Raw genomic sequence first — 15,672 nt, forward strand, 5'->3', positions numbered from 1 at the left:
ATAAATAAACCCCCAGAAAATACCAAGTGTCAGCGAGCGCGTGGCCTTTGTGTATCTCCTGGACTGTACCAAGCACAAGCCCCTGTCCCCAGCCTGCAATGCGATTCCAATACTCAGCTGTCCACTCCCTCACCTGCAATGCGATTCCAATACTCAGCTGTCCATTCCCTCACCTTGTTCAGCCTTCTGCAACATGGTGGACAGTCCCTAACCCAACAATTCAAAACTGCACAAATCCATCCCACCCCTCAGAATTCTCTGACCTCAACCCCTGCTTTTTCCCCATAATGTTATCACATGATACAGTATTTACTTTAACCCATCCCCACTACTAAACTGTTAGCTCCTGAGAATAAGGATTTTTAAAAAAAAAAGTCTGCTTTGGTCCCTGCTGTATCTCTAGTGCCTAACGGTACACATGGTAACCAGTACCCGGTAACGTTTACTGTTAAATGAACATTATCAATGTTAACAGCTTCAGCTCTTACCCATGCAGTTTCAGCTGTCATCTCTGTGCTGATAACCTGGCAAACCTGCCTGGAAGCCCTCCTGATCTCCACATCCATACCCACGACAGTCTAGACTTCGCACAAGCCCCCAATTTGTGTAACCATGATCAGGAAGACCATCCAAAAAAGCTCCCCTTCCCACATTTAGCATCATCATCTACTCAAAAAAGAACACTGGGAACTACGTGGTTCTGTCCTTTCGTTTAACCTCGATTCAACCCAGCACTCTAGGGTCCCCATCCTGTCCTAAAGCCACCGCACAGCCTCTGCCTGCAGGGCCCCCCCGCCTTGTCCCGGCCCTGTCCCCTCTCACTGACCACGGGAGCACCTGGCAGGGCTTCTTCAACCCACTGCACACGGCATCACCAGAACCAGGTTTCCAAACGCAAACACAGCCATGCTGTCCTCTTTAAAATAAACTCTTCAGGAGCTCCTCAAGAGCTATTCAACTACTTTAGAGAACCACTGCAACTAGAAAACGAAGTACAGACTGCTTAACATGGACCACAGGATCTTCGTGACCTGGTCTTCCGGTCTGTACTCACCTTTTCAACCTCATCTCTTAACTGAACGCCAACCGAAGAAATCAGACACAGCTCCAAGCGTTCAGTAACCTTTCTCACACCCAAAACTACTCCACGAGAAATGCCCTCCTCTCATCCATTCTCTGAACACCCTAGTCAAATATCACCTGCTCCCTGAAGACCACACAAACAGCCCTAGGCAGATGTCTTGCTGTCATTCTCCTGCATCTCAAGCACATTTACCACAGGCTAGCAGTCAAGGATTAAAGATCTGGAGTCACACGGCCTGGGTTCAAATGCTGATTCTGACACTGAATAACTATGTAATTCCGATGATCCTTCAAAGGCTTCAATTCTTCATATGTTTGAAACAGGAGCAAGTAATAACAAGATTTTATTAAATGCAAAAATTGATACACAATGCTGAATGTAGTGAACCTAGAACACAATAAAAGACTTCCTATTACTAACCACAAGGCTTCAATTATTGGTTTATAAATGTCTTGTCGCCTGGAGGGCAGAGACACATTTCCTATGTATCTGTGGGTTTCTAGAACCCACCACTAAGACAGCTCGCAGAGACTGGCATTGATTTAGAGCTCACTACATGAGGGACACACCAAGTGCTTTGCAAATGTCAATTCATTTACTCCTTTCAGCAAACCTATTAAGTAACCTAGTTGACAAAGGTCACTCAGCAGAGACAGGATTTGAACCCGGGCAGCTTCTCTCTAATACCTACGCTCTTAACCACTACCTTATTGAATATTCAATAAAATTTTGCTCAACTGTCAAGTCCAGCAGGATGGTTCCCGCTAAAGGGCAGCGAGAAGACGGGCCAGTCTGCCATCAAGGAGGTGGAGACCGGAGAACACACCATGGACACGCTCGAGCGCAGCCGTGGCGCGGACTTCCAGAGGCGCGCCCTCGGGGCACTCAAACAAACCGGAAATCCGCCGTGAGGGGGCGGGGACTCCGGACGCGCGCCCGACGCCAGGCTCACGGCGCTGCTGGGCCAGAGGAGTGAGGAGTGCCCCACACTGGATCCGAGCGGCGCTGTCCAGAAGGTGAGGATTCACCAAACAAGCGCCATACACTGCTTACCTGCGTTACCTGCCCACCACTGTCAAAAGATCTACAGACAGTTATGTGGGTGAGAATTAACCGCTTAGAGTGAGAAGCGCCTTCCATCTTGATTTTCCTATTGCAGTTGTAGCTAATAGGCGTGCATATCTTCGAGCAGTTTCAAATTACAAGACCACCTAGAGAGCATTTTCTAATACTATGCCTGGGCCCTTCTCCCCAGTCCCTGGAGTTCATCAGTATCTGAACAGGGCCTGGGCAGGGTAAGGTGGTTTTAAAAGTGCATTCTGGCTTGAGAACGACTATTTAGGTAGTTAGGACACTGAGGGTAAAATATGCTTTTACATACATTTTGGTAATTCTAAGATAAATATTTTCCAAGGAAAAAAATAATTAAATAAGGATAACAACTCTTAGAGTGAAGAGATTTGCTGAACCTAGTTTATTTCATTTCTAATTAACTGCTAAATTCTTTATGCAAAGAAAAAAGTTATTTCAAAAATGCTATTAACTTTCTAGAAACATACAATCAAATCCTTCAAAATTAGAAAGCACTAAAATTACTAAGGAAATATAACGCACTATTTGGTGATATTTTATGAAAAAAATCATTATATTTCGAGGAGGCTGTCATGCTCTTCAACGTAATGACTTGAATACAAATGCTTCTTTTCAGTGATGAATCTTCTAAGAAAAACCATTCCTTCCAAGTTCACAAAATCACTGTTTAAAGATAATTCCAAACAAAACCCTATACTACCAATTTCTTATGTTTCTATTTTGTTTTGTTTTAAGAGGTGGCTCTTTTTTATGGAAGTGTTCACTGAATAGCTACTAAGGATGGAACAGGGTACCAGGCAAACTATACCCTTCTCTTGAAAAAAATTTTTTTTAAAAAACAAACAAAAAGCAAAACCAATTAATGACCCTTTTTGAGGGGGGGGGTGAAAAAAAGAAACCTTGTGAAATATTTCAATAATGTCTGACTTAATTAGGTAATATACCACACAAAATTTAATTGCTCAAGATCATCACTATAAGCTATCACTATTGGGGGCTGCTTTTGTGACTGGTTAACCCTCTATGAGAATCAAACTATGTCTCACTCACAGCCCCTGCACCTAGCAATTTCTAGAACAGGGTAGGTACTTAAAATATGATGAGCTATTGACTGGTTGGATTGCAGTCTAAGACGCTGTAATAAAATCTTCCTTCAAAATTTGTGGAACAAAGGTTGAAGCAGTTTCTACGACAGCATATCTAGGCTCTCCAAAATGACTCTGTATGTTATGTTCATGAATGCTGTTATTATTTAAAAACATCATCTAATCTAATCAATAGTGAGTCCCCCCACTGCTTCAACCCGCTTCCTCTAGGACATTAGGTCAGAGAGCCTGGAAGCTATTCTTGACTTCCCCTTACTCCTTTAAACTATACATCAAATCTACCGAGTTACGCTGACTTCATCTCTGAAAAGGATTCTACATTCATCTACTTTTCTCCCATTTCCACTGCCACCTCTCTAGTCTAAGTCACCATCTTCTTCCTTCTCAATCACTCAAACAGCCTCTAAATTTGTTTCCCTGCTTCTACTCTTGGCTTGGAATATGAGGAATTTCAATCCATTCATATAGTGGCTAAAAAAAGAAAATTTAATTCGTATTTGTTCTATTTCCTTGCTAAAATCATTCAATGATTAAAGAAGATGTGGTGTATACATACAGTGGAATACTACTCAGCCATAAAAAAGAATTATCATGACATCATTATTTGTAGAATCTAAAAAGAAAAAAAGACACAAATAAATTCATTTAAAAACCAGAAATAAGACACAAACATAGAAAACAAGCTATTGGTTACCAAAGGGGAAAGGGACAGATATATGCTACTATATACAAAAGAGATGAACAACAAGGGTATACACTGTACAGCACAGGGAACGACAGTCAATATCTTACAATACATCACAATGGGAAAAAATCTTTTTAAATCATTCAATGACTTCCCACTACAATTGCAATAAAACCGCCAATCCTAACTTATTCCTCGTTTTCTCTCTCCAGCTTCATCTTCTGTGACTTTTATTCATTGTACTCCGGTTGGCCTGGCCTTCTTTCATTTCCTCAAATGCACCAAGTTCTTTTACGCCTCCAGACGTGCACAGGCAGTCCCCTATGTCTGGAACATTCTTCTCAGTAGCTCTTTGCCTTGCTGACTTTCTAGCCATCTTCTAAGTCCCTGTGTGAATTACACTGCCTAGGAACCCAGAAACTGGCACAGGAAGTGTCTACTATCCCCTCTCACCACATTCTTCCCTCTCTTCCCACTTATCAGCTTGCAACAGACTTATCTGTACAATTGTTTACTATCTGCTGAGACTGAAGGTTTCATGAAGGCAGAGTCTATGACTGTTTGTCTACCCTACAGCTCTAGCTCCATGCCAGGCACGTGAGTTCTAAATGAATGGACTTCATGGAGAAACACCATCATCAGTATTTTAGTGCACTGTGCAGTAGTGCACTGAAATTATTTTTGTAGTGTGCTTCTGAAAATAAGCACAGGTTAGGAATTCACAAACCCAGCTGCCCATTTCCTTGCCAGATACATATACGGACAATCACAGTTTAATAAAACACTGAAAGAAACATACTGTCTCCAGTGGCCTCAGCAGGGCTCAGCACCCTTTTAACTCTCCCCAGTCATCTTTCTCTTCATACCTGTTATTATAACTTCTGGCTCATTTCACCCAACAAAAAATTTCATTTATCCACTCATTAAACAAATATTTACTGAGCCTTTACTATATTCCAAATACTCAGTATAAAGCAGTGACCAAAAAGAAAGTGCCTGATCTCAAGGCACTGACATTCTAGAAATTAATATTTACATTTATAAGTAAGTGGTAAATACCTTGTAGGACAAGCAAGCAGGTAAGGGAACAAAGAGTGACACAGTGTGGATAAATGTACGCTGTTTCAGTTTGGGATTTAGGAAGAGCCTCTCTGATACAAGACAGAAGCAGAGGCCTAAAGAGAGCGAGCAGTGAGCAGACTCGCTCTCTGGACCAGAGGACGGGCCATGCAGACCAGGAGCAGGAAGTGCCAAGGCTCTGAGGCGGAAGTGCGCCTGGGGCGTCTGCGGAAGGGAGACGCGGCCTGTGGCTGGTGAGGTGTGGACGGGGCAGAGTGGGGGGACGGGCCGAGAGGCAGGGAGGCACAGGGCCACAGCGCGTCTCTTTAGACAGTCTCGGCAGGGCTGAATGGCGCTAGAGGCTTTCTGAGCAGAGGAGTGGAAAGTCTGAAAACATTTACTCCAGTCCCCGCGTAAAGAACACAGCTCAGACACTGGTGAGCAGCAGGAGTGGAAGCAAGCGCATGAGTATGGAGACATCACAGCCGCCCAGAGAAGAGGAGGCAGCGCAGGCGAGGAAGGTGGGTGGGGAAAGCAGCTGTCATGTTTTGAGACATTCTGGGGTAGGACCAGTAGGATTTGCCAATGAACCGAATATGTACAGGGTATGAGACAGAAAAAAGCAAGGATGACACTTCTTTGGGCCTGAGAAAGTAAAAGAACAGAACTACCACTGATGCCCATTCTCCACTAAAAGGAACCAGGGATTCTCAGAGAAATGGCTGAATCCACAGCGTGAATAACTGGAGCCTAGGATATACTGCTGTGGCTAAAAGCAGATATGAATATGTGCTATACAAATATTCAATCATTTCACTGTATACTTATAACTCTTTTACAGTTAGTAAAATTGAGGTCAATTATACTTCAACTTCAGAGAAGACAATGGCACCCCACTCCAGTACTCTTGCCTGGAAAATCCCATGGACAGAGGAGCCTGGTAGGCTGTGGTCCATGGGGTCGCTAAGAGTTGGACATGACTGAGCGACTTCACTTTCTTTCACTTTTCACTTTCATGCAGTGGAGAAGGAAATGGCAACCCACTCCAGTGTTCCTGCCTGGAGAATCCCACGGACGGGGAGCCGATGGGCTGCCATCTATGGGGTCGCAGAGTTGGACACGACTGAAGTGACTTAGCAGCAGTAGCAGCAGCAGCAGCAGCATAAACTTTAAAAAATCACCAAATAAATAGAACAAATTGGACAAAGTAACACACACACACACACACACACACAAGCTTGGAACAACCTGAGCATCTAAATAAGTACCAATAACAACAAATGATAAGATAACACATAAAATATGAATCTGAAATATGGAACAACCTGAGCATCTAAATAAGTACCAATAACAACAAATGATAACACATAAAATACGAATCTGTAAGTAATAGACGGATGGATAGAAGGATGGATAGACAGAAAAAAGGAAAAGCTCTTCCTTATATTAGTATGCCAATTAAAAAACACATATGATGGAATTAGATAAATCATCTAATTCCATCAAAAGCAACCAACAAAGTCTAGCGGATAAAATCTGATGAGAAACAGCACATATTTAAATAAAGTGTATTCCCAAAAATTACTTAATTACAGAGGGCACATGATTTCACAGATAAGAAACATGGCACAATATCACTGTAACCAAGTGATCAAGGGACAAGTCACCACTGTGGATGTTCTACAAAATAAATGACCTGCACTCATCAGAAATGTCAAGGGCATGAAAAATAAAGACTGAGAAACTGTTCCAGGGTAAAGGAGAAGGAGGAGACATAATGAGTGAACAAAACACATAATCCTCAGTTGGAGAGTTGACCAGGACAAGGCTTCCTTTCCTTTTGCTATGAAGAAAATTAGTAGTACAACTAGTAAAATCTGAATAAAATCTTCAGATTAGATAACATGTTTCATGGGTATAAACTCCTGATCTGGACTGTACTGTGGTCACCTGTAAGAATGTCCTTGTTTCTAGAAAATACATACAAATAAACAGGAGTCAAAAGCATTAGTATACATCTGCAACTTAATTCTGGAAAAGAGGTTCTTAAAAAGTGAAGAAACGACAACCTGATAGAACAAGATGGTGGAGGAGCAGATGGATGTGGAGAACATCTCTCTCCACAGATACATCAGGAATACACCTTCAGACACAGAAGTGCATGCAGAACACCAGCTGAGAGTGGACAGGAGTACATGCCCAGAGGAAACGAATATAGAGAACCATGCAAAACTTGAGATCAAGTCCTGAGCCTCTGGAGTGGGAGCAGTGACTCCAAGACCCTAGACTACCAGAGAACTCACCCTAGGGAGTACCAAATGGTGAGAACTCACACGAAGGAAACCACCTGAATACAAGACCCAGCATCACCCAACCACCAGCAGCACTCTGCAGGACGCCTCATCTAAACCACAAACAAAACAAAAATACAAACCCAACCATCAGCAGACAGGAGTACCACCTCACTCAGCCTTGCCCATCAGAGGAAAAACAAACAAAAACTCAGCACAAATCTCACCCTATAGGAAGCTTACACAAACCACTGGACCTTAGGAGGGCAGAAACCAAAAGGATGAAAGAATTCAACCTTGAAGCCTGGGAAAAGGAGACCTCAAACACAGTAAGTTAAAAAAAATAATGAAAAGGCAGCAAAATAATACACAAATGACGGAACAAACTAGAAACACAGAAGTCCAAATAAATGAAGAGGAAATAGGCAAACTACCTGAAAATTCAAAATAATGATAGTAAAGATGATCACAAGCCTTGAAAACAAAATGGAGAAAATGCAACAATCAATTAACAAAGACCTATAAGAATTAAAGAATAAACATACAGAGACAAACAATTACTGAAATTAAAAATACTCTAGAAGGAATTACAGCAGAATATCCGAAGCAGAAGAACGAATCAGTGAGCTGAAAGATAAAATGGTGGAATAACTTCTCAAGAGCAGAATAAAGTAAAAAGAATGAAAAGAACTGAGGATAGTCTCTGGGACAACATCAAACGCACCAACATTTGAATTACAGGGGTCCCAGAAGAAGAGAAAAAGAAAGTATGACAAAATTTTTGAAGAGATTATAGTTGAAAATTTTCCCAATATGGAAAAAGAAATAGTCAATCAAGTCTAAGAGGCACAGAGTCCCATACAGGATAAATCCAAGGAGAAACATGGCAAGATACTAAGCAAACTAACAAAGACTAAACACAAAGAAAGAACATTAAAAGCAGCAAGGGAGAAGCAGCCAGTAACATACAAGGGAAACCCCGTACGCTTAACAGCTGATCTTTCAGCAGAAACTGCAGGCCTGAAGGGAATGGCACAATATATTTAAAGCACTGAAAGATTACTGAACCCAGCAAGTAGTGAAAGTGCAACCAGGATTACTGTACCTGGCAAGGATCTCATTCAAAATTGATGGAGAAATAAAAAGCTTTTCAGACAATCAAAAGTTAAGAGAATTCAGTACCACCAAACAAACCTTACAAGAATATATAATCAAGAAATATGAGAAGAAAAAAGATCTACAAAATCAACCCCAAACAATTAGGAAAATGGCAATAGGAACATATATATCAATAACTACTTTAAATGTAAATGGATTAAATGCTCCAACCAAAAGACACAGACTGTCTCAATGGATACAAAAACAAGACCCATGTATATGCTGTCTACAAGAAACCCACTTCAGACCTAAAGACACATATAGGCTGAAAGTGAGAGGATGGAAAAATATATTCCTTGCACATGGGAAGCAAAAGAAAGCTGGAGTAGCAATCCTCATATCAGAAAAAACAGACCTTAAAATAAAGATTACAAGAGATAAGGAAGGACACTACATAATGACTAAGGGATCAATCCAAGAGGGAGACATAATTGTAAATATCTATGCACCCAACACAGGAGCATCTCAATACATAAGACAAACATGAACAGACATAAAAGGAGAAATTGACAGTAACACAATAATAATAGGAGACTTTAACACCCCACTCACACCAATGGACAGATCATCAAAACAGAAAATTAATAAGCAAACACAAGTCTTAAATGATACATTAGATGAGATGGATCTCATTGATATCTTCAGGGCATTCCAACCAAATGCAGAAGAAGACACCTTCTTCTCAAGTGCACATGGAACACTCTCCAGGATAGACCACATCTTGGGTCACAAATCAAACCTCAGTAAACTTAAGAAAACTGAAATCATATCAAGCATCTTCTCCAACCACAACACTATGAGACTAGATATCAATTTCAAGAAAAAAAAAAGTGCAAGAAACACAAACCCATGGAGATTAAACAACATGTTTCTAAATAAATAATAGGTTACTGAAGAAATCAAAAGGGAAATAAAAAAATTTCTAGAAACAAATGACAATGAAAACACAACAACTCAAAACCTATGGGATGCAGCAAAAGCAGTTCTAAGAGGGAAGTTTACAGCAATACAGTCCTACCTCAAGAAACAAGAAAAACATCGAACAGACAACCTAACTTTACACCTAAAACAACTAGAAAAAGAAGAACAAACAAACCCCAAAATTAGTAGAAGGAAAGAAATCATAAAGATCAGAGCAGAAATAAATGGAAAAGAAAGGAAAGAAACAAGAGTAAAGATTAATAAAACTAAAAGTTTGTTTTTTGAGAAGATAAACAAAATTGACGAACCTTTAGCCAGACTCATCAAGAAAAAAAAAAGAAGAATCAAATCAACAAAATTAGAAATGAAAAAGGAGAGCTTACAACAGACAATGCAGAAATGAAAGGATTATAAGAGACTATTATGAACAACTCTATGGCAATAAAATGGATAACCTGGAAGAAATGGACAGATACTTAGAAAAGTTCAATCTTCCAAGACTGAACCAGGAAGAAATAGAAATTATGAGCAACCCAATGACAAGCACTGAAACTGAAGCTGTGATCCAAAATCTCCCAAAACACAAAAGCCCAGGAACAGATGGCTTCATAGGAGAATTCTGTCAAACATTTAGAGAAGAGCTAATGCCTATCCTTCTAAAACTTCCAAAAAGTTGCAGAGGAAAGAATACTTCCAAACTCATTCTACGAGGCCACCACCTCCCTGATACCAAAACCAGACAAAGACAACACAGAAAAAGAAAACTACAGGCCAATATCACAGATGAACACAGATGCAAAAATCCTCAACAAAATTTTTAGCAAATTCAGCAACACATCAAAAAGCTCATATACCTTGATCAAGTTGGGTTTATTCCAGGAAGGCAAGGATTCTTTAATATATGCAAATCAATCAATGTGATACACCATATTAACAAACTGAAAGATAAAAACCGTATAAGACCATATGATAATCTCAATAGATGCAGAAAAAGCCTTTGACAAAATTCAACATCCATTTATGATTAAAACTCTTCAAAAAATGGGCACAGAAGAAACCTACCTCAACATAGTAAAGACCATATATGATAAGCCTACAGCAAACATTATTCTCAATAGTGAAAAATCAAAAGCATTCCCCATAAGATCAAGAACAAGACAACAGTGTCCACTTTCACCACAATTATTCAACATAGCTCTGCAAGTCTTAGTTATAGCAATTGGAGAAGAGAAAAATAAAAGGAATCCAGATTGGGAAAGAAGTAAAGCTCTCACTGTTTGCAGATGACATGATATTGTACATAGAAAATCCTAAAGACAGTATCAGAAAATTGCTACAGCTAATCAGTGAATTTAGCAAAGTTGCAGGATACAAAATCAATACACAGAAATCACTTGCATTTCTATACACTAACAATGAAAAATCAGAGAAATCAATGAATTAATCCCATTCACCACTGCAACAAAAAGAATTAAATATCTACGAGTAAACTTACCTAAGGAGACAAAAGAACTGTACACAGAAAATTATAAGACACTAATGAAAGAAATCAAAGATGACATAAACAGATGGAGAGATAGTCCATGTTCCTGCGCAGGAAGAATCAATACTGTGAAAATGACTATACTATCAAGTGCAATCTACAGATTCAATGCAATCCCTATCAAATTACCAATGGCATTTTTCACAGAACTAGAACAAAAAATTTCACAATTCATATGGAAACACACAAGACCCCGAATAGACAAAGCAGTCTTGCAAAAGAAGAATGAAGCTGAAAGAATCAACCTTCCTGACTTCAGATTATACTACAAAGCTACAGTCATCAAGACAGTATGATCCTGGCACAAACACAGAAATACAGACCAATGGAACAAGATAGAAAGCCCAGAAATAAACCCGTGCACCTATGGGTACCTTATTTTTGACAAAGGAGGCAGGAATATACAATGGGGCAAAGACAGCCTCTTCAATATACGGTGCTGGGAAAACTGGATAGCTACATGTAAAAGAATGAAATTAGAACACTTCTCAATACCACACACAAAGATCAACTCAAAATGGACTAAAGACCTAAATATAAGACCAGAAACTATAAAACTCTTAGAAGAAAACATAGGCAGAACACTCGATGACATAAATCAAAGCAAGATCCTCTATGACCCACCTCCTGGAGTAACAGAATTAAAAACAAAAGTAAACAGTGTGGGCAAGTGGGAGCTGATTAAACTTAAAGGCTTTTGTACAGCAAAGGAAACTACAAGCAAGGTGAAAAGACATCCCTCAGAATGGGATAAAATAATAACAAGTGAAACAACTGACAAAGGATTAGTTTCCAAAATATACAAGCAGCTCATACAACTCAATACCAAAAAAACAAACAACCCAATCAAAAAGTGGGAAAAAGACCTAAACAGACATTTCTCCAAAGAAGACATACAGATGGCTAACAAACATATGAAAAGATGCTCAACATCGCTCATTGTTAGAGAAATGCAAATCAAAACTACAATGAGATATCACCTCACACCAGTCAGAATGGCCATCATCAAGAAGTCTACAAACAATAAATGCTGGAGAGGATGTGAAGAAAAGGGAATGCTCCTGCACTGTTGGTGGGAATGTAAATTGATACAGTCACTATGGAGGATGGTATGGAGATTCTTTAAAAAACTAGGAATAAAAACACCATAAAAGCACCCAGCAATCCCACTCCTACACATATACCCTGAGGAAACCAAAACTGAAAAAGACACATGTTCATTTTTCACTGAGGCACTATTTACAATAGCTAGAACATGGAAGCAACCTAGATGTCCATCGACAGATGAATGGATAAAGAAGTTGTGGTACATACACACAATGGAATATTACTCAGCCATAAAAAGGAACACATATGAATCACAGTTCTGATGAGGTGGATGAACCTAGAACCTATTATACAAAGTGAAGTGAGTCAGAAAGAGAAGGATAAATATTGTATTCTAATACATATATATATATATATAATCTAGAATAACAGTACTGAAGAATTTATTTACAGAGCAACAGTGGAGAAACAGACATAGAGAATAGTCTGTGGACATGGGCAGAGGGGAGGAGAGGGTGAGAGGTATGGAAAGAGTAACATGGAAACTCACATTACCACATGTTAAATAGCCAACGGGAATTTTCTGTGTGGCTCAGGACACTCAAACAGGGGCTCTGTGTCAACCTAGAGGGGTGGGGTGGGGTGGGAGATGGGAGGGAGGTTCAAAAGGGAGGGGGTGTATGTACACCTATGGCTGATTCATGTTGAGGTTTGCCAGAAAACAACAAAATTCTGTAAAGTAATTACCCTTCAATAAAAAAATAAATTACAAAGAAAAATAAATCCAAAAAAAGTGAAGAAACTACTCTCTCCTTTGAATTCCCACTAAACACCATGTAAACTCCTACTACAGTACCTGTAATACTTTTTTTTAACTTATTGTCAGGAAAAGAACATGCCTTTAGAGGTTAAGCAAGTTGTCTGAAGTAGAAGTCAGTAAAAGACCAAGGCCTGAACCCAGATCCCTCGACTCAAAGCCCAACCTGGTTAAGTCCTAAGATGGTGAACTGTTGAGTAAATGTTTCCTGAATATTTACACTGTTGTTTTTAGTTTTCAAAACTGCATAGGAATGGAGGCGCAGACACAGGACGACTTGCGGAAGCAGTGGGGGGAAGAGAGGGTAGGACAAACTGATACAGCAGCGCCGGCATACACACTGCCACGTGCAAACCAAATCGCTGCCGAGAGGCGGCTGGGTGACACAGGGCGGCCAGCCTGGGCTCTGTGATGGTCTCGACGGGTGGACGGGGTGCGAGGGGTGCTCAGCAGCGAGGGGGTGCATGTACACACACGGCCGATTCCCTTTGTTGTGTGGCAGAGAGTAACACAACGTTGTAAAGTGACTATCCTCCAATTAAAAAAAAATACATAAACAATCTGTTCACTAGTGGGTCTCTGAATCCAAAGAGCTTCACCTACACAACAGGAATCCCCAGCAGTGGCCTATAAATTCTTAATTTCAAGGTAAGAGATAGAACTCAACTTGTCTTACACAGTGAGTTGGTGGCAAAGGAGTGAGACAAAAGATAAACAAAACCCAAGAGTTTTCATGATCCACACCTGCACTTTTCCCATCTTTTCTCCTGCCATTATCTACACCCTTGTTCTCTGCGTTTCAAAGAATACTTCCAAATCTTTGCACTTCCGTTCTTTCTAATTAATGAGACCCCATTCCTTGTCATCCTGATAAAACTCCTTTCCATTTCTAAGACCAGCTCAAGTGGTATTTCCCCTCAATGAATCCTCTCTGACTCCCCAGACAGAAGTACAGGCTTGCCTCCTCTACTCCCCACATTTCATGTATTCTATAATTAAACTGCCACATTAAGGAAATTATCTATTTACAAGCCTCTCCTGGCTGGAGAAGGAATCCTGTCATTTACTTTGGCATCTCCAGGAGCTGGCACATAAGCAGGCTCTGTGTCTGCACATTTATATCTTGCTATGTGTCAACAAAGGATTAAGGCACTAGCATTTAATAAATATTTCCTGAGTTAATGAATATGTGTTTCATCACCTGAGAGAGGTTTGGTTTTTGTTTGTTTGCCAGTCAAATCCTAAACTCTTCTTCATATAGGACAGAAAATAAACCAAGCTCATTTGATACTGGCAGTTAAAGCAATGTGTTTACCTGCAAAACCAAACCAGTTACCACGGGTTTGTTTGGGAAGAACAGCTTAACCACAAACAGTGCACGTGCAGAAACCGCAGCAGATCAGATGCACAAACACACTACTACCGCGTCACCCACAAGACAAGTAATCCTCTGTTTCTCACCAGGAACAAACTGACTGTCCAATCTGAATACTCAACTTTACCTGCAGCGCTTGTTCTTGGATGTCACGAAATAATTCCATATCCTTCTCAGTCATGATTTCCTGGCTCCCGAAAAGCCGGTCCTCGCTTTCTTGTTTGCCATCCCAGCCATCCTGATTGTCTGCACGTTAAGAAAGGGCTTACATGTTACTGATGCCATCATGAGTTCAGCACACGAACTGGAACAAACTTCAAGTGCCTTAATATTATTTATGTAAAAGAGGACAGCACTAAGCTGACTTCCAGAAAGATACTAGTCAATAAAGGATATGTACACATTGTATCTGCCTCATAATGAAAACCCTGAATTGAGTTAAAGCTTTTTAAAAGTATTACGTAACTAAATTTAAACTTCATTAAACAAGTTTGTATTTCAGCATATACATACATATATTAAAAAAAGTACAACAGGAAAAAGGTCTAAGGAATATGCAGTCTATTCTGAAATAACAAGAATACAAAACTTTTAACACATGTCAACACGTAAATGTTGCTTTTTCATTCTTTGGTAGTATGGAAGAAGTTTATGTTATAGCAAGACATAATTTTCATCACTTTAGAGCAAAACAAGAAAAGTTTGCTCCTATTAAAATTCTCAATGATTCCACAGTTCTTCCTAAGGCCAATGCATTCTTATCTCAACAAAATGGTCTATTTCAAGTGGCTATTTTAACTGATGCCCAGTGCCAACTCCTCAACTCACCTCCCGTTCTGGGTGCCCATTTAAAGCACAAACTCCAAAGCCTGGGGAGCACAGGCGGTAACCCTCTGGGAAAGTACGAGAAATTAAAATAAGCATTCACTAAATGATGCACCTTCCTCAAATGGGTAGAGACGTGAGTGAGAGGAGTATTGGGGTATCAAGCAGATCATCAGCCTTTGCGTTTGAGAATAACACCAATGTGGTCCTGCCTCTTCTCTGAATGTGTGACAGTTCTCTTAAAAAACCAACTGTATACACAGTTACTCATTTCGTGGAAGAAGAAAAAGGACAGGGGCTCACTCGACGATATTCCTAAACTGAAAAATCCATGTCTGATCTGCAGATGCTCTGCGCCTTCACTGCCCCCTAGTGCGTGACACAGAGGGATGCAGGCCCAGATCGGGTACAGCACTCCCCACGCTACAAGACGTGCAGGCTGCCTCCTGAGCTACAGCTCAGAGAGAAAATGACAGAGCCCGTCAAAGCCAAAGTCATGCCTGAGACTCGGCAATGGTTCTCCACACACTCGATACATTTGCTCTGATAGAAAATAAATTTCTAACACTTTCCAGTAGACTGTTCTAATAATCTACCTCCAGTGAAATGGTTAATTCAGAAATGCCTTTTATCACCCTCTGCTTTATGAGATTCTTTCCTAAGTCCAAT

The 15,672-nt window shown here is 40.2% G+C and overlaps 1 protein-coding gene across 2 annotated transcripts in view; it reads right to left on the bottom strand.

The window, feature by feature from the left end:
* The window catches only part of KAT6A (lysine acetyltransferase 6A), a 103,495-nt gene that overhangs the window by 29,535 nt on the left and 58,288 nt on the right, over positions 1–15,672 (bottom strand). For both annotated transcript variants that reach the window (XM_043893246.1, XM_043893245.1), the window contains exon 8: positions 14,306–14,424. In XM_043893246.1, the coding sequence (XP_043749181.1) occupies positions 14,306–14,424 (119 nt within the window). The remainder of the gene's footprint in view (positions 1–14,305; positions 14,425–15,672) is intronic.

Source organism: Cervus elaphus, chromosome 32 (assembly GCF_910594005.1).
Source record: "Cervus elaphus chromosome 32, mCerEla1.1, whole genome shotgun sequence".
Classification (NCBI taxonomy): domain Eukaryota; kingdom Metazoa; phylum Chordata; class Mammalia; order Artiodactyla; family Cervidae; genus Cervus; species Cervus elaphus.